This window comes from Giraffa tippelskirchi, chromosome 6 (assembly GCF_054371585.1).
Source record: "Giraffa tippelskirchi isolate mGirTip1 chromosome 6, T2T-mGirTip1v1.2.pri, whole genome shotgun sequence".
NCBI classification, from domain to species: Eukaryota; Metazoa; Chordata; class Mammalia; order Artiodactyla; family Giraffidae; genus Giraffa; species Giraffa tippelskirchi.
Window position 1 is genome coordinate 66,406,044 of NC_137280.1, and position 19,666 is coordinate 66,425,709.

Consider the following 19,666-nt stretch of genomic DNA (forward strand, 5'->3'; position numbering starts at 1 on the left):
CATAACAGAAGCACACACATAGCACTTGGTCTGAGTAGGGCCCAGGAACTTTCAGTGTACCCACATGTAACCTTTGGGGACTTCCCTGGTGGCCCAGTTGCTAAGACTCTGCACTCCAGATGCAGAGGGCTCAGGTTCGAGCCTTGGTCAGGGAACTGGACCCCACAAGCCACAACTACAGATCCTGTTCGCCACAACGAAGATCACAGATCCCATGTGCTACAACTAAGGCCTGGTGCAGCCAAATAAGTACAGAAATATGTATTTTTTTAAAGTTATGATAAAAAAATGTAACATTCATGATGTTCCAAGATGTGCAGGCTGGGTGCCTGTAGGTGGGGGTGGGTTGGCGGTAGCAGGGTCGGGGAGGAGAAAGAACTGAAATGCTAAAGGTCCATGGTTTGTTAAGCCGAGGAAAGTGATGCACATTATTCATCTGAAGTGAATCTGAACGTAGAAGTTGCGTGACTTGTGTTATCTATCCGCCGCACCCCCCCCAAGCACAGCCAAGTCAAGTTCTGATTTCCTCCAATCAGAAGAGTCGTGGACAACTCACAAAACGGCCTGATGTCAGATGTTTGGGATCAACTGAGAATATGTTTATTTAAAAGCAATTTTAAATATTAAAAAAAGTAGAAATGAACACATACAGTACTGAAAAACAGTCACATTAAATACATGTGGAATGACGAGTGTACTGATGTCTGAGCATAACATCCAGATGGGAATTCGGAATTTAACTCATGGCGCTGTGGGATCCCTATATAACATGTTGAAGTTCTAGGCAATAAAAAAATAAATAGCAATTGCTGTTCAACAGTAAAATAAGACACACACTATTTGCAGAACATAACTTTCCCCGCTGGGGGGGACAAAGAAGAATTAGCTATTTTTCCCGTAAGGTTCCATACCTTCAAAATACTCTCTATCATGTACAAAATTGCAGATAGCGGCTCACTGAGTTTAAGAACAATACCAGATTCAAACTCAACCAAGGTCGCCAAAGATACTTATTTATATCTATTTTTCCTATGTCCCACAGTAGGCTGGGTTAGAGAAAACTCAGATTCCTGATGGAAAACAAAAACAAACCCAGAAAAAAAAAAAACCACAAAAAACCAAGTGTTAAAAAAAAAAGCGCATATGTGTAAAAGTTGCTCTAAAAGAGGAAAAAAAGAAAAGGAATTAACTCCATGTAATTTTAGACATCGTGCTTTCATGTCTTTTTTTAAAAAAGCCAGTTTATTTTAGATCAGTTGAAAATACTGTAGGCCACAAAAATGAACGGTGCTTGAATGCAACTTAAGTGTAAGTGAATGAACTGAGACACTAAATAACTTCGGGAGGTGACTTCCTGTCCTGACACCTGGTGGCTAAACTACTGAGGCTGCCAACACTGTTGGCCACGCACACCAGCACATCGGCTGGTTCCTCGTATCTGTGTGGAGTTCACGTGTGCCGCGATGTTGAGGAAGCAATTGCTTAAAATCACTTTCCGATAATAGCTGGTGAGATACGTTGCAGGTTTGTCATGCAAGGTTTATTGGTTAGGTGGCTATTAAAAGTTTTCATAGTGATCACGTAAGCAGAGCTAAATTAATACTCGCTGAGCACTGCGACTTGATTAGAGGGTTTTCCCTAAGGGTTTGGTTGGGAGTTGTGCTTTTGTGAAATGAACACTTCACTCGTTGCTAGGATGATCTGCTTAAAAATATTAGTTTCCTGCGCTGCTGCCAACGTCGCAGTTTAAGCAAGCATACTGCCAGGACGACACATGGGCCTCAGAATCCGAGAGCAGTCCCACTGACTGGGGAGTGGAGTGGTTGTAGTCTTTCCTCAGATTCAGGCTGATGTAAAAGACTGAAAAACTCAGGATGGTCTTAATGGTCTGATGAATGCAGCTGGGATGAGAAAAAAAACTGAGAGGGGCAGGTACCCCTGGCAGAAAAGCATGTTTCACAGTGCAATTCATAGCAGCGTTCAGAAACTTGGTTATGAATTGACTTGAAGATGACGTGTCTGTTCAACAGAGCTGGGAAACTTATCTACGATTGGGGTTTAGTAAAGAAAATGGGGAGGGGGGAGGAAAGGCTGGTTTCAGTACCTGGATTCTGCAGGGGGGTGGGCAGGGGAAAACGGCGGGCAGAACTGATTTCTGAATTAGTCATCTCTTGAACACTCTTTTGAAATTTTAAATTTATCCAGAACGGAAACTAAGAAAAGAATTTAAAACGGACATGTTAGGGGTGTTAATATAGTTGAAGGATGCTAATTCATAATGTGATATGTGCATTCATACTCTTGAGGAAGCCAAATGACTGACTGGAAACAAATATTTGTTGCAACCTTATAATTTCTGCTTTAATGGCAATCAAGTTAAAAAAAAATGTACAGTTCAACTTATCCATACTATTCCTTTATAAAAGGCAGATTTCAGGTAAGCTTCTAAATGCATGCATAATGTAGAGGCTAATATTTTCTGGCAGTCCTTGGTTCCTGAAAGTTGAACTTCATCAGATGTGTCTTAAACGTCTGTGAAAATAGTCATGAAGGATATGTTATTTTTGCATAATGAGGTAATATCAGGGGCGGGCACTCATCTTCTTAAGACAGCATAAACCCACGTGTCTAAACCTACGTGAGGCTGTGGGCATTGCAAAATGCCACCCAACGTTCTGGGTCAGTGGATATTTTGCTGAAGGAATAACACTTACACTGAACTGAGCACTTTTCTGTAATAAATACCAAAGTCGGTTCTTGTAAACTGTGTACACAGATAACAACAGGCTGGTCTGTCATGGAGCAGAAAGATTCACCTGGAAGACAGTACCCACCTCTTTGCTAATGTTGCATTTTTCAGTAACACAATGGAGAATACTGTCAGGTTAGGAACAGAGAGGCAATTCTATGCCCTTCAACGGTTGCTGGAGACCATTTCTATTTGCAAAGCCAGCAGTTTCTATATTCCTGCTTGTTTGTTTGCTTGGAAAACAGCATAGAGAGAGATGTAAGTGCTAGATGCCAAGGATGGCTTTGGCAAACCAGTAAGGCGCACTGGGTCCCAAGGCTACCCTAACACTGGCGAAGGCAGAGACCACAGGGTATTTACAACACACGCTCCGTTCCCCTCCTGAGGAGGCCCCTCCGGGAGCTTCCATTCAGCAACAGCAGCTATTTACACGGTGTGCACAGGGTCCCGGGGAGGCAGCGGTCTGGCATGACGGGTGCGGACAGTCTGAAGGCTCTGCTTTTTTGCTAGTCCGACAGGATGTGGACAAAGGACACTGGGAAGACGCCCTTTCTCTCGGGCTGCCCCTCGATGTGCCCAATCTGCGGGGAGAAAGGAGAGGCATCAGGCGGGAGGTGGCCGATGGGTCTGAGCACCCCTGGAGCTGATGCTGATGCAGGCGGGATGCAGGCCCCGGGGAGACACAATGAAGGCACCACACAGGGTGGAACCGCTTTCACGGGGGTTGCTTCGACCGGCAAGCAGCCCCAGGAGGCAGACGGTCCTGGGGCCCTCACTTTCTACACGAAGGGACAGGTGCCCCGAGGGGTGGGGAGGCCTGCCATGGTCTCGCCGGGGCTGCAGCCTCAACCACGCGCTCAACCGGGCCGCTTGGCCGTCTCTCCCACTGGCAACCTCAGGCCAAGCGTGCTAAGCCTCCTGTCTGTAAAACGGGGCTGAAAAACCCCTGTTTCTCAGGCCTGTGGGAAGCTACACTAACGATCCTATACATATGAAGGGCTGCTAGGCACCAAGAACTTGCTTTCTGGTTGTGGAGGAGGAGAGGATGCTGTGAAAGTCTGAGAGGGATGAGGGCAAATTTTATGGCTGTTTTCTTGTCTGCTGCCTCAACCTGTCATCCACTGCTACCTGCCAAGGCTCCTAATAACCTCGGTTACGTGCGGTTTAACTGCACTGACGAGAACCCTATTGGGAGAGAGGACCAGCGACACGCACGCTGGCTTTGCAGGACCATCACGGAGAGGGACGGGCGGCCTCCTTTGTTTACCGGGCCTGGGGCCATGGGTGGTCGCCCGGGCCTCTGTGCACCGGTTTCCATCTGGACAGAGGGGTTAATAGCAAGGCCGGGAGGACCCACCTCATCGGGTCTCAGTTGGCGTCACGCACGTGAGTCCTCAGACATTCCTGTGAGGGAGGGTGACTCGTGCTTCCCTTTTCAGAGGGGGAAACTGAGGCTCACAGAAGGGACATGCTGCACCCAGGGCCACAGGGTGAGTCATGCTGGGATTTCAGTGCCCATCTCCTTGTCAAGGGATCTAACCCGCCAGACTTCACGACAGACAGAGAGAGGAAGGGGGCCTCTGGTTTGTCAACCCCGGTGCTCCTGACATTTGGGGCAGGGGTTCTTTGTGGTGCGGGCTCCTCCACACGCCACAGGACGTTCAGCAGAGGCCTTGGCTCCCCCTACCCCAGAGGTCAGCAGCACCCACCCTGGCCAGGCCCTGATGGTCAGAATGTTTCCAGATGTTTCCACACGTGCCTGGAGGGCAAGACTGCCCCGACTGAACCACTGCTGCGGCCCAAGGCGCATCCCGACGGCTGTGACTGGAGTCTGGAGTCATGGTCTGGGCCCGGGGGAGGAAAGGCCAAGGGCCACGAGTGTGCCCGTGTGTGTGTTTCTGGGCATCAGCAGGTCCTGGGCTCAGCGGTGAACCACAGATCCCTTTCTCGGCACACAGGGCCGGGTCCTCTGGGCAGGACGGGGCTCTAAGGAAGCAGAATTTCCACGCTGGGGGTGGGCAGTGATAGACTCGGAGGCTTCTGCCCGCTGCCCCTCCGTCCGGCAGGGCCCGCCGGAGGCTTCCTCCCCCAACAGCCTGGATAGCCATGGTGGGAGGACAGGTCTGCCTCTCCTTCCTGACACCTTGGTGGCAGGTTTTCATGGAAAAGGAGCTGTCACAGATGGTCTCCTTGAATCCTCCCCTGAAGTCATGTGATGCAGGGATCCACTTGACAGAGAGAACTGCCGGCTGGATTAAGATGGAACCTGAGGATGTGTGGTGGGTGGGTGTGGGTGTGAGTGTGTAGGGGGGGTAATAGAACCTGAGGATGTGTGGTGTGTGTGTGTGTGTGTGTGTGTGTGTGTGTGTGTGTGTGTGTGTGTGTGTGTGTGTGTGTGTGTGGAGGGGTGGGGTGAGGGGATGGAGCCCGAGGACGTGTGGTGTGTGTGTGTGTGTAGAGGGGGTGATAGAGCCCGAGGATGTGTGGTGGGGATGTGTGTGCACACACGTGTATGTGTGTGTGTGTACATGTGTGTGTGGTGATGGAGCCTGAGAACATGTGACAAGTGTGTGTGTGTGGTGATGGAGCCTGAGGATGTGTGGCAGGTGTGTGTGTGTGTGGGGGGTGACAGAGGCTGAGGATGTGTGGTGGGGATGTGTGTGTATGTGTGTGTGTGCTGATGGAGCCTGAGAACATGCGGCAGGTGTGTGTGTGTGTGTGTGTGTATGTAGAGGGGGTGATAGAGCCTGAGGATGTGTGGCAGGGATGTGTGTGTGCATGCATGTGTGTACGTGTGTGTGTGTGTGGCTGTGGTGGCAGTGGTGTTGAAGGGTGAGGCCTGAGCAGAGCTGGCTGGGCCGGTGTGGAATGAGCTTCAGTTTTGCATCTGAAAAGCCAGAAAGTACCTATGGCCCACAGGCTGCAGTGTGATGAGGGTAAAGTGCTGCAAAGGGGCACTCTCCTGAGCCGGTTTCAAAGCTCCTGGCTAAGAGGCAGGACAGGCACTGTGTCCTCGCGGGGCGTGTGCGGGTTGGCCACGGACAGTGCCACGTGGCTGGTACGTACCCACCACTCCTGGTCCTCCTCCCCGGTGACCACGATCACCTCGCCCTCCATGAAGGTCAGCTCGTCATCGTTGTCCGCCTGGCAGTCGTAGATGGTCTTCACTCGCCTCACCTTGCTCTTCCCCTTCAAGAAAGCAGCGAGGTTTTAGCTCACAGGACAGACTGAAGGGAAAGGAGGACACACTGATCCCAGGTGAGTGGCTTGGCTTCACCTCGCCGAGCCTCAGTTTCTCCCTGATGAAAGGGGGGAGCGCCCCAGGACCTGGGTGCTCTCCAGACAGGAGGGCCCCTCCACCCAGAGCAGCAGGGGAGCCCAGTGAGAGTGGGGAGGGTAACCACCGATGACTTCCATCTGAGAGCAAACATCACGGGTAAGGGATCAAAATCCAGCTTCACCAGAAACAAGCGAAGTGCCCTGCCCTGCCCCACGGCAGCCTGCACAGATGACAGCAGAATCTAAAAATGGTTTGGGGAAACATGATGTAAAGCAGACCAAACACATGCAGCATAAACACATTTCTCAGCCCCTCATGCAAAGCGCCGTGTCAGCACACACTGCTGAAACAGAGCAGGGGAGCCCGGGGTGGGGGAGGGGAACTCCAGGCAGTTCCCCAAAACATTTTAGTTTCTGACCCATGTTGATTCCAGCTTTTAGTTGTTAGATTTCCAGTTCTCTGCAAACAGGAAGATGGAAATAGAGAACTGACCTTCCAAAGGGTGTTTCTGGCGCCTGGCTTATTAAATAATTAGGAATAAAAAAAAAAGCAAGCTGTCACACTCAAAGTTTGGGGTCAAGTGCTTTTCCTCTTGGTCCGTTGGTTTCTCCCTCGCTCTCCCGGATGACCCACTTGCTTCTACAACCCCCCTCCCCGGGCTAAGCCAGAGCTGGTGGGGTCTGAGAAGCCGAGGGCTATAGCCAGTCGAGATCTTCTTCTTTTCAGCTCTGACTCTGAGCAAATTGGAAGACCTATGTGTGACCATGTATAACAGGGAGGGTTGAATGAGATAATGAAATGGTGAAGTGTGCAGTATCACAGACTGGAATTGTGTGCATCAAGCCCATGGGTGGTGCTCAGGCTTCTTGGGAGCCTGGTGAAGAGCAAGCATCCACCGATGAACATGCTTGTGGCCTCTCACCCAGGAGAGGATGTGTTTCACTATTCTCGCCTTTCCTCTAGTATTGAAGGGACACACTTTTATCACAATGTTGTTTTTCTACGAGAAGATGTGACAAGGCTTTTGGTCCCCCCACTATGTTCTTTAACCTGGGGTGCTCCCACCCCTGCGGGGGTGTGGCGTGGGCAGGACAGACAGCATACGTGCATCTTCCCAGAGCTTCATTTTTCCAAAAAAAGATTTTTTTGGGGGGGGTGGTGTGGGGAGGGAAAGGCATGTTTAAACTAAAAAGGACATATTATAGAGTAGAAGGCATTTTGTGAAAATGAAGGGCTGGGAGACTTCAAACCAAACTCTGCGTTGGTTGGTACAAGTCTCTTTGGCCTTTGTGCCCAATTCCTCCAGGAAGGTGCAGAGAGAAGCTGAGGTGTGAGACTGCTTTCCCAGGACCCTGGGAAAGGAAAGGTCTCCTGCTCAAGGATCATAGACAAGAGCAACCACTTGCTGGGCGCTGCTCGTACTTCCTTGCATTTCATCGCCTATGAACCCAGGCAGTGTTCTAGCCCCTTTCTATGAATGAGGAGACCGAGGTTCAGGGCAGGCGAGGAGGTGGCCACGGCCCTGTGGTCACAGGGAAGGCAGGTCCTGACGCCTGTCTGCTGGGGTCCACAGCCTGGTCCAAACCCCCGGGCCCTGCGCCCCCCACGACACTCGACCCCGGGCCAGGTGGGTGAGCACGTGCCTGGGTTTCTGAGCACCACTCACCGTGTTGATTTTCCTGGGCAGTGGCACGGGCGTCTCTGGCAGGGTGGACGTGAGGTCATTGGCGTCCTCGGACACCTGCTTGGGGACGTTCGGGGACAGGTCCGCCGGGTATGACTTGGGGGCAAGCTCCGGGGGCGGCTGGGCCTTGGGCGAGGCATCTCCCGTCTGGGGTTTCGCCAGCAGCTCCCCCAGCTGTGGCTTAGGAGGCAGGTCCTTCACCTGTGGCTTGGGGGGCAAGTCTGCGAGCTGGGGCTTGGGGGGCAGGTCGCCCAGCTGTGGCTTGGGGGGCAGCTCGCCTGGCTTAGGTGGCAAGTCTCCGATGGGGGGTTTGGGAGCCAGTTCCATGGGCTTTGGGGGCAGGTCCCCGGGTGGCGGCTTCTGCGGTAACTCGGCCAACTGGGACGACTTCTGGAAGATCTCAGGTGGGATGCTGGCTTTGTCGAGGGAGAGATGATGGCTGGTCTCTGTTTTCCTTAGTGCCACTGCGGGAAGTGACCACAGACAGGGGTCACGGGCAGGACTGACCCTGAGTGAGTGCCCCAGGCAGTTGCAGGCCCAGACCCCACGAAAATGGCCTGCGTTTAAAAAAGGTGAAAGTTGGAAGCCTAGAGGCATCCACCTGACAATGGATGATCTTATGCCTCAGTTATATAAGAATAGGACATCCCAACTAACCCAGAAGTAAAAAAAACAAAAACAAAAAATCACAACTATACACATAATAGATCCTCTGGAGAAGGGAATGGCAACCTACTCCAGTATTCTTGCCTCGAAAATTCCATGGACAGAGGATCCTGGTGGGCTACAGTCCACAGGGTCACAAAGAGTTGGACACGATTGAGCGACTAACACTCTCAGTTTTTCATACACATAATACAGATTATAGAAAACTGAAAGGTGTAGAGTTAAAAGGAAAAGTTTTCCGTAAGTCTACTGCGTAAATGTAGCCATTTAAAATACTTTGGTATAATTTCCTTCAGGACTTTTCTATGTATTTTTCATAGATAAAACATCTATTTGCTCTTATCTATATACTGTTTTAGGAAGAGTATTCACCACGTTTATAAAAATTCTTCATTAGTACTAAGTACTAAGCATATACTTTTAATGCTGCCTCCTATTCCGTTCTATAGTGGTATCATTCTAATTTCTCACGTTTTATATGATGTACGCATTGTGTAAGAGGGAAAAAGTTTCTCCTCTCACCACTCCCACCTACCACCCCTTTGAGGTCAACTCTGTTCCTTTTTAGTGATGCCCATACATGCATATATGAATTATCTTTAAAAACCTGGGACTACAACAAATACATTAAATGGGACTACAATACATACATTGCCTGCAAATTTGTTTCCCATTTAATATATTTGGGAGAATTTCTATTAACATGGGACTACAATACATACATTGGAGAAGGAAATGGCAACCCACTCAAGTAATCTTGTTTGCTACAGTTCATGGGGTCGCAGAGTCGGATAAGACTGAACGACTCACACTCACTCACTCACACACAACATACATTGTCTACAACTTCGGTTTTTTTCCCATTTAAAATGTTTGGGAGAATTTCTATTAAGTCAGTTCCTCCTCCTTCTCTTTAATGGCTGTGTGGTACTCTATTGTTTACAGATTCTGAGGTCTGTTGAACCTTCGCACAGCTCTAACCAGTGGAACTTAGGACATGTCTCCAAATTGGGGTCCACCACTTAGGTACTAGCTGTGTGACCCTGAGCAGGTTACAACCCCCCTCACCTTCCTCATCTCTAAAACATGAGCTGACATAACGAATATACCAACAGGACGAGGTAGACTCTAGGTATAATATCAGAATATTACAGAGTATTATCACTATTGGTGAGACAAGGTTCCTTGAGGCCAAGATTCACCAAGCACATAGTATGTGCTCAGTGAGGACACAGCTGACTAAAGCACACTGAAGGAGCCACACTAAGAATTGTATTCTACAAACACAACACTCAGAGAGAGACTCTTAAAATGTTTTGTTTTTTAAAAAAGAAAAGACAAATCTCAGTGTTGTAAATTGTCACAAGCTATACTGCAGCTGTTCCTGCTCGGAGCCTGCCTGGCCACGTCCCTTCCTAAGGAACTCAAGTTCAAGGGCACCCTGCTCCCCGGCCAGCCGGTGAGCTTCAGCCAACGTGGCACAGTTCAGAAAGTGACAGCAGGCCCATCGGATTCCTCTCTTGGAAGTCAAGACACTGGGGTAAACAAAAGTCTGAGGCAGGCCGTGATGGGGGAACAGCTGGGGGAATCCCCTGAGGCAGCGGGGCTGAAAACCTAGCTCTGAGCCACACTTACAGGGGAAGAGAAACTGTGAGTAAGTGCTGGGCTGCCCAAACATGCAACTCCAGTTCTAGGAATTTATCCAAAAAAGGGATCAAAGCCAGGGCACATGCCTGTGCCAGGGTGTTCAGCATGGCACTGTTTACAGTGAAGAAAACCTGTGAACTGGGTGAACGTGGAAGAGGACAGGCTACTTAACATGGCCAGGTAATAGATAATGGAGTACTACGCAGCCAGTAAGAGTATAATTTATGTCATGGAAAGGGCTCTTGATTCATTGTATGACAAAAACCAGCTTAAACAGTGACATAAAAAAATCATAGGAAAAAGACTGGAAGGGCCGACTAAATTGTTTTATCCTGGGTGGCGAGACTTTGGGTGGTTTGTATTTTCTTTACACTTCTTCGCATTTTTAAAATCTAGAATGAATATAGGTTAATTTTATACTCCGAAGAAATATGAAGAGACAGTCTCTCCTCTAAAGAAGTCTCTCCTCTATTTTATTTCCAAGATGATTTTGTGTTTTCCCCTCTCTAATTCAAAGTCCTTTGTGAGCTTCATTCTTTTTTTTTTTTAATTATTTATTTACTTGGCTGTGCCAGGTCTTAAGTTTCATCATTTGACCTTAGTTGTGGCATTTGAGATCTTCCCTGACCCAAGGATCGAACTTGGGCCCCCTGCATTAGGAGTGTGAAGCCTTGGCCACTGGACTAGTAGCAAAGTGCCTGAGCTGCATTCTTAACTCTGATGGGCAGACAAGCAAGTTTCCCCCAAAGGTGGAAGACACACAGTACTCTGCTCGAATGAGGACATCAAGAACAAGAAATGAGAATTCCACCCCATCCCTGGAACTTCCTTGGTGATCCAGTGGTTAAGAATCCACACTTCCACTGCAGGGGATATGGGTTTGATCCCTGGTCGGGGAACTAGAATCCCACATGCTGCATGGCATAGTCAATAAAGCAGAAGTAGATGGTTTTCTGGAACTCTCTTGCTTTTAAAGAAAAAAAAAAAAGAAAAATAAGAAAAGGATCCAGGAGATTATGGTGCAGCTGGTTCATGCAGGCAAGGTTGGCTGGAAACAAACAGATTTAGCCCTTTGAACAGCAGCACAACACCGAGCTCAGGTGCTGAAACACTCTGCCCTGGGCTGTGACGGTTCTGTTCCTGAGAACAGACTCTAAGTACATAACTGAGGAGGAGGAAGGAGATGAAGAGCGAGCCTGCATGCTCTCAGCTCACGTTTCCAACAAAAGGGGGCGCAAAGCAGAGGATGGCAGCCACTCGATGGCAGAGTGCTAAGTGGAAAAACCCAGGCTGCAGGGCTGGACTTTCACTGTGATGACAGCTAGCGAAGAATGTAAGGGACCAAGGGCTGCATCACAGCCCAACACTACAGTGACTCTGTTCAGGTTGGACAGCCCCCTGAAGTTTCTATACTTCTGCCCTTTAAAACTCATTAAACAAATGGCTCCATACAGCAGTCAATCTCCAGCTGAGAAAGCTTTCACTAAGCCCTTTAAAAGGAGCCCAAAGGATTCCCTCGTGGCTCAGATGGTAAAGAATCCACTTGCAAAGCAGGAGACCTGGGTTAGATCCCTGGGTCAGGCAGATACCCTGGAAAAGGGAATGGCAACCCACTCTAGTATTCTTGCCTGGAGAATCCCATGGACAGAGGAGCCTGGAGGGCTACAGGGGTCACAAAGAGTTGGACATGACTGAGAGACTAACACTTTCACAGGATTTAAAAAATAAGTGATGTTTGGGAGGGAAAAACTGAGGTGTGGCCAGGACAGTCCATGCAGAAGTGCTAGCAGGTGCTGGGGAGGATGGGCAGGCAGAAGCAGCAGCTGCAGTCTGTCTTCTCAGCATCACAGACACCCTCTGCCTCCAGCTGAGGCTCAGAAATACACCCGGCCTCTGCTTGCTTTCTAGGTGAGACACTGGATGGACGAGGCAGGAGCCACTGATATAACACGGGGCACCCTGGCTCTTCTGCTGGGGAAAGACTGCAGGGCCATGGTGGAAGCAGGCAGACCAGGGAGGAGGCTGCAGAGTCTAGACAGGAGACGATGGTCCGGGAGACCACGGTGAGAGTGGAGACACAGGAAGATACAACCAACGGAGAACCAACAGTGTGCGCGGATGGATGAGGGGCATGGGAGGAAGGAAGGAGCTGGGCTTCTCTCCTAGGTTTAAGATCCAATCCCCGGGACCTGAACAGTATCACCTGTAACAGACAGGGACGCTGTGCAAGGAACAGGTTTGGCTGGAGGGTGTGTGTCTGTGTGAAGGGTCTTCAAAATCTTAAGCTGAGAAGCTGTGAAGACATCTGAGCAGAGACACGACAGCGGCAGTTGTGTGGGAGTTTAGATTACGGAGGGACACTTGGACTGGGTACATGATATAGAGGTGCCAAGGTGGGTACCCCAGGGAATGAGGGCAGATTCAGAAGAGAAGTGACTGCGACTGAGCCAAACCCTGGAGGCTGAGGACACAGAGGGGCCTGCACACGAGGGGAGGGACGGTCAGTGCCTAAGAACAGGATGGTGTCCACAGGCCAAGGGCAGAGACAGTAACCAGCTGGGCCAAAGGCTGCAGATGGGCCGAGCTTGATCACCCACCGATGGCCTCGTGGAGGGGTTTTAACAGAGACACATGAATGGATGTCAGCGTGGAGGATTGGTAGCTGCGAACTTGACACAGAGAGAGGCAGTCAGACGGCTTGTTCCTCTCGAAAGAGTGCACTGCCGCCTGGGAAGGAGTTTTGCCAAAGCCTGAACTAGCAGCATCTGATCGGGTCTCTTGATCCAACTTTCAATTGATAGGAAATATTAGAGGACAGAGGAACATGTTAAATGACTACAAGGGGATGCCGATCAGCAAAATCCAGCCTTTCTGAAGTATGATCTCACTTTGTCCTCACAAAACCTGGTGGAGTAGGTGTCCTGGCCCCGCTGACAGGTGAGGAATCTCAGGCTCAGTGAAGCTTCTGAGTTCCCTGCCCAGGCCTCACAGCTAGTAAGCAGTAGAGGCACTACCAGTTTTGAGGTCTCTCTGATTTTGTTCTCAAGAGAAGAAATGGTACCCGGGGATACTTTTTCAGGAAGAGTTTGGTGTTTGTTAATTACAAAACTTGAGCTGACAAATATTTTTCTTCACTGAACAAATATTAATTACGCATCTCTAACATATCAGCTGCTGCTCAAGGCCATCTGAGATAGAGCAGGGACCAAAAGAGGCAGACACCCCCGACCCCTTGGAGGATACAGTGACAGTGAAAGAGAGGATGAGATGGTTAGATAGCATCACCGACTCAATGGACGTGAACTTGAGCAAACTCCAGTAGATATCTAGTGAAGGACAGGAAAGCCTGGTGAGCTGCTGTCTCTGGGGTTGCAGAGTCGGACAAAAAACAGCATGAAAAAGAAAAATCTTACCTTTCTGAGGTAGTTTAGGAAGAACTCTTGGGCCAAGGGCAGTCTTTGCAGAACCAGTGCTAATGAGTAAATAAAAATCATTTATGATCTCAAAGCGCTATAAAAATCAATAGCAAAATAGCATTCAAGGAAATCATAGCAATTCACAGAATTATCTATCTAAAATTGCTTTCAACATTTCTCTACAAAAGATTACAGTCCACTTGCCCAGATTTGAAGCTTGCCTGCATTTCCCTGAGGATTATCTTTTTATTCCCAAGTCTGCAGAATGGAGTCAAGAGGGTAAGTAAGAAAACCACCACCAACCCTCTGAGTGAAAAAGCCTAATCCCTCCTCTTCTTGACACTGTTCCCTGAAGGAACAGCACTGATGAAAGTGCTGGGCACACTGCAGGTCCTGGGCCAAGCGCGCTGCTCTGAGGCAGCTCTTCTCATTCGACCCCACGATGTTATGCTTGTCACCCCCACCTGCAGCAGAGGAAACCAGAGCCTGTGCACCTCCAGTGACCTGTGGAAGCTCCCGAGGCTGGTCAGCAGTGGAGCTGATTCAGGCCCAGCCCCATTGGACTCGAGCCCTCACTTTCTCCTTGCACCAGAGCAAACAGCTTGGATCTCAGGCCTCCAGGCTTTCCCTGAGTTGTTCCTCCTCTTGAACGATTTGTAAATGAGCAGAGGAGAAAAGCCCTGGGAAGCAGGCCCCAGGCACAGAAGTTGCCCCATGTCATCTGGTATCAGGGACTCCCCACGCCCCTGCCACCAACAAGTTGCCAGTGCTGCAGGCGACAACTCTCAGTGGGAACCTGCTCTTTCCCTTAACAAGAGGCTGTGACTGTGCTCAGAGGACCCGGGGAGCCCTGAGGAGCCAAACAGCAGAGCATCCCAGTGCCAGACTTGTATCTGCCAAGAGCCCCTTTTATTACCTCGTTTATCCTTTGCTGTCTTCTAATGGCCTAAAAACTGACTCCACTCCTCTTCTATCCTAATTGCATTTAAAAGGACAGGAAAAGCCAAACCAACCAGAAAGAAAACAAAGAGTCCAATAAAGAAGATGAAATGCACATGTCTTTCATCCTGGCCCACAAATCACTCCTGGTCTTCGGGGCTCTTTCCTTGGCTCCTCGAAATTCTAAGGTCTCTGGGCTACTCGAGGCTAAGACTGGTGAGATCAAGCCACCACTGAACTAGAAGGCTTTTGCCTTGAACACTTTTGGCGCGTGTGTTTTGGCCTCAGCATCTTCGCAGGGACGCACATCTGCCCATCACAGACGCAAGCTCGATGCTTTCCCGGCCTGGGTATGGAGGGCAAGCAGGAGGCTTGGAAACGCCTCACACAGGAGCCCTGGGGTGGACACTGTGTGTGCGTGGACCTGGGCTTCTTGGTGTACTGCTGGTGGTGCTATGTGCACATGTACGTAAGCGTGCGTGTACGTGTGGGGGCTCAATTCCCTGTAAAAACCATTAGTGGCCACTTCCTCCACGCCAGACTCCCTCCCCTGGAAGACCCCCACTGGCCCTGGGATTGAGAGCCCCCCAGGCAGTGTGTGTGGGGGGCGCTGAGCACGAGGGGCAGGCAGAGTGCTGACTGTGGCGCCTGAGAACCCCCCGGATTGAGTCCCGGGGCCCCGTGTCCTCATCTATAAACCTGAGAGCAGTAGTGACTGGGCTGCCTCACGGGCTTGTAAAGACTAAAGCAAGGCAGTGGCATTAGAAGAAATCAGGATTTCGGCTTTTAGCTTCAACAACCTCTGGAAGGCAATCCCCACGCACCAGCTGACTCCTCCTGCCTGAGCTTTTGGGTCGGGAAGCCGCTTCCTGTGTCCTTATCCAGGATCAAGTCTCTGGGGAAAAGCCTCTGTGCTGGGACCGGGTATACACTGTCCATAGGAATTCTTCTGAAGCATCTCATTTTGGTGAGAGGAGAGGAGAAAGGGACGCCCCTCCGTTAGCCTAGCTTAAAGAAATCTTACAAACAGGAGACTTGGAAAGAGTCCTACTTTTATGTTTGAAAATCTCTAGGCTATTGGATCTCCCTGAGAATTATCTTTTTACTCTCAGGTCTGCAGAATGGAGCTAAAAGAGAAAGTAACAAAACAAAATGACTTCATTAAAAAAATTGAAAATAAGAACTCATTCCAGCGCAGAATGTGCAATCCTCAGAAAGTGAGGTCCATTCCCGCCTGGAATCTGGACGGGGAGGCGCTGATCCCCTGAAACACTGTCTGCAGACCCTGTCCGGGCCCTAGAACTGTGTGCCGAGGAGGGCCATGCAAAGTGATGGAGGCTTTCAGGTTCCCATCATAGTCAGCATCAGCTGGCGGGCCCCATCTTGAGCAGACGGCCCTAAAGCTCACTTGTGTGTAACTGTCCACGGTGACCCTAAGCGCCACCCCAGGGGAGTCTGCGTGGAGATGGCTCACCTCGATTGCTGGGACAAGCCCTCGAACTTGTTCGCGGTCTTACTGGACGATGACGGACCCACGTCGTTACCTGGGGGAGACGGGATTAAATGGATCAACGGCTGCAGGTCACATGGCTGCAAGAGGTCCCACACACAAACGCACTTGAGTTTCATTACTCCTTGGAGATGCCCTGATAGCAACGTTCATAATAGCAACTGCTGTGTATTCAGCACTGACTACCAGTGAGGTACTGTGCTAAGTACCTCATAGTCATTACATCTGTGAGATATATATTATTGTGTGGGTGTGCTCAGTCATGTTGGACTCTTTGCGACCCCATGGACTGTAGCCCACCAGGCTCCTCTGTCCATGGGATTTTTCTGGCAAGAATACTCGAGTGGGTTGCCATTTCCTCCTCCAGGGGATCTTCCCAGGGATTGAATCCGCATCTCCTGTATCTCTTGCACTGCAGGCGGATTCTTTACCCGCTGAGTCAGCGGGGAAGCCCAGACATACTATTTGCCTTCTGGTTTACATAAGAAACAAAGAAGTAAAGCAGAGGCCAGGGTCAAGCAGCTGGTCAGGGTCAGAGCTGGGATGTGAAGGCAGGCAGCCCTCCTCCAGAGTGTGCAATGAACCTCCACCCTCGCCCCTCCCACCCCAGTTTCATTAACCTACAGGACAGGGAGGGGCTGGCCGAGTGAGTGCTCAGATGGAACCTCCTGGATGGGACTGTAACACCAGGACATCGATGCATGAAAAATAGGGCCAGACTTTCAAATACAGATCTATTTTAATGAGACACTCCTTCTAACCATCAGTCTATTTCCACGAGTCTGCAGCTTAACGCTGAAGGTCTCCCTTGGCAGCCTCTCACGGCATCCTCTGAGCTGAGACTTTCTTAAGGCAGGCGTTTCTTTTCAGCATGATGCGTGAATCTCACACTTTCAGACCTCAATGGGCCGTAACAATCAAAATGTCAAAGAAAGTTCTAGATGAGGGGAATACGCTGCTGCATCTGCTCATTCCTGCTCCAGGTAGAAAACACTCCAAACCAGTGATTCTCACCCTATTATGCATGAGCACGAGACCACCAGGGCTGCAGGAACCCCCGCTCTGCTGGGGGACACCCACTCCGCTGTCACACAGACAAGCCAATACATCAGGGGCTGTGGCCCGACACCTGCAGCTCAAACGGCCGGTGTCCTCACTTCACGCTCTCCTCTGGCCGCTTTCCAAAGATGCCATGTGTTTTCACGCCTCTGTGACCTCGGCCCCTCTGTTCCCACTCCCTGCAACACCTATCCCCTCCCAGTTGTGGTAAATTCCTCTGCCACCTTAGAAAAGAGTCTCTCCGAAGTCGGACTTGGTGCCTCCAAACCCCAGGCGAGCCTACAACCGTTAATCACAGAGGACGGTCAGGGTGCAGATTCTAGAGCCAGACAAGCCTGGTTCTGGATTCCCGGTGTACCCCCTAACCAGCGGGCACGAGTTCTGATGACGCTGCTTTTCCCACCTGAGTCTCAGTTCCCTCCTGTACGAAAGAGGGATAATAGTTACTACTCCACTAGACGGCATGAGCATCACAGGAGAGAAACCACAGAGTGTGGTGCACGAGGCTGGACCACGGGGGCGTGACATGAAGGGGGATCATTGTTCCGCGCTCTCCGATGCGATGTAATGAAAATGGTGATGATTCGTTTCCTCAGCAGGTGAGCGCTACACTGACGGGGGTTCTGCCTCGTCGAGCTCTCCAGCCCGCTGTCCGCCCACAGCCGCCTCCGGCTGCTGCTAAATGAGATCGCGGCCCACTTCTCCATCCCCAGTCTGGCTTCTCCCACACCTTGGGGGTGAGGGTGGGCCTGGGGAAGGCATCTGAGGTTGGGCAGACAGGAAGCCTGTCTTTCTCAGAGCCAGGCAAAGGCCACCTGCCATGCCTGGGAAGAGAAACGTGGCTTAGCAAAATTTCCAAAAATAGGAGAGCAAGGTTGGAGGATGGAGGAGGAGCGTGAGCATGGAAGCAGCTCAATCCTTTTTTCTCTTTCTGTGCAATCTGGGGAAGGACTGTGGTGCACACACAGATGTGCAGGAAGACAGGGCGGCAGACAGACACGGGGCAAGCAGTTTAAGAAGCTGTGGCCAAGGACGTCCCTGGTGGACCATGGTTAAGAATCTGCCTGTCAGTGCAGGGGACAATGGGTTCGATCCCTGGTCCGGCAAGATCCCACATGCCTCTGGGCAACTAAGCTTTCGAGCTGCAACTACTGAAGCCCGTGCGCCCTACAGCCTGTGCTCTGCGACGAGAGAAGCCACTGCAACGAGAAGCCTGTACCACACCTGGAGAGCAGCCCCCACTCACCGCAATTAGATAAAGCTCACGTATAGCAACCGAGACCCAAAAGTAAATAAACAAACAATGACAAATTCTGTGGCCAAGACTCAAGGTCACTTAGGCAGGAACTGGTGGAACACGGATCAGAACTCAGGCTTCTGGAAGTTCACTCAGTTCACGTTACGGTTCCCCAGGATGTGGCCCTGTAAACACTTCTGTGAATACCCGACAGAGGACAGCGGTCCCAGGGGAGGCTGATCACAGGTAGCAGTTACAAGGATCTCAAGTTAGAGAAGAGGTTTAATATTATGGCCACCACCAACTGGATAACTGGCTGCACTGTTTTCTGAGGTCTCGCCTATAAGAACCTCAGTGTCAAATCCTTGGTCTATTTCCAGCCACTGCATGCAACCTTGTGCTATGCATTTAGTGAAGACATCACACTCCTGGACTTCATTTTACTTTGCTAACTTTATTTTCCCTTTGTCCTTATTTCCTTACTAATATAATTTGTGTGTTAAAATGTGTTGGTCTCTTAGAGAGTAGGTTATAACCAACTTATTTTATCTCCAAAGGTGAGGTTTAATGACAAGCCACCTCAAAAATCAACAGTCCCTGCAAAAACCCGATTCTGCCCACAGGCCTGTCTGTCTTCTGATCAAAATCCCACCTTTGCCATCTCCCTGGTGATGGCTGAACTCATCACCGTGGCGGGACTGCAGTCACGTGATGCCTGGGCTATCTGGGTGCTGTGGATGCTGTGGCTCTAGTGGGGAGAAAGCCCAGGGCGACCTCCCCAAAGATCAGGGCTTCATGCTGCAGGGACGGTGCGGCACAGGCAGGCGGAGGGTGTCCACCTGCTGGGGTACCTTCTCCCTAACTCCAGTCACAGGTAAAGGAACAACAACTGTTGAGACAGGAGAATGGCCACAGCGATCACTGAGCCACTACGAGCAGAACTCAGCAGAGCACTGAGGAGGCGAGGGCCACGGGCTCCCCCAGCCACAGAGGATCCCCTCTTACCAGCCGAGAGGACCTGGGCAGGGCACTGAACCTTTCTGAATCTCAGGGTCCTTACAGTCAAGATCCCCCGTGTCCTACTCTGTGGAACTGTGGCGAAGAATCCAGTGAGGGCTATTAACTAGTCCCATTTTACAGCTGGAGAAACTGAGGTAGGAAATAAACCAAATATAACCGTGGAAAGGCACAGGGCTACAGGTGGTAGAGATGGATTAAAACCTAGGCAGCGTGACACAGGTCTCCACTGGAGCTCCAGAGACAGAAAAAGCTTATGCCTTCGTAAAGCATTCATACTGTGCTAAGAAAGGCAGAGCAGCAAACAGAACAACTCTGTGATAATCCCTACACCAGAAGGGGCAGAGGGTGGGCAGGTGGGGCCTGGTGAGGGCTCAGGGGCTGTGCTACCCACTCCTCATGGCCACCGCCCCCCACCCCCCGGCCCTGTCCAGGTCTCAGACAGTCCAAAAGCCCTCACCC

At 50.5% G+C, this 19,666-nt stretch overlaps 1 protein-coding gene across 21 annotated transcripts in view; it reads right to left on the bottom strand.

Moving 5' to 3' along the window:
* Positions 1-577: 577 nt before the first annotated feature.
* ASAP1 (ArfGAP with SH3 domain, ankyrin repeat and PH domain 1) overlaps positions 578-19,666 on the bottom strand; it is a 335,887-nt gene continuing 316,798 nt past the window's right edge. For 12 of the 21 annotated variants that reach the window (XM_081504067.1, XM_081504061.1, XM_081504064.1 and 9 more), the window contains 5 exons: positions 15,856-15,925; positions 13,440-13,498; positions 7,696-8,177; positions 5,816-5,938; positions 578-3,330 (listed from right to left, as the gene is read on the bottom strand). In XM_081504067.1, the coding sequence (XP_081360193.1) occupies positions 3,256-3,330; positions 5,816-5,938; positions 7,696-8,177; positions 13,440-13,498; positions 15,856-15,925 (809 nt within the window). In that variant the 3' untranslated portion in view covers positions 578-3,255. Of the gene's footprint in view, positions 3,331-5,815; positions 5,939-7,695; positions 8,271-13,439; positions 13,499-15,855; positions 15,926-19,666 lie in introns of all 21 variants that reach the window. The other 9 variants (XR_014057637.1, XR_014057635.1, XR_014057639.1 and 6 more) reach the window with 3 other exon arrangements.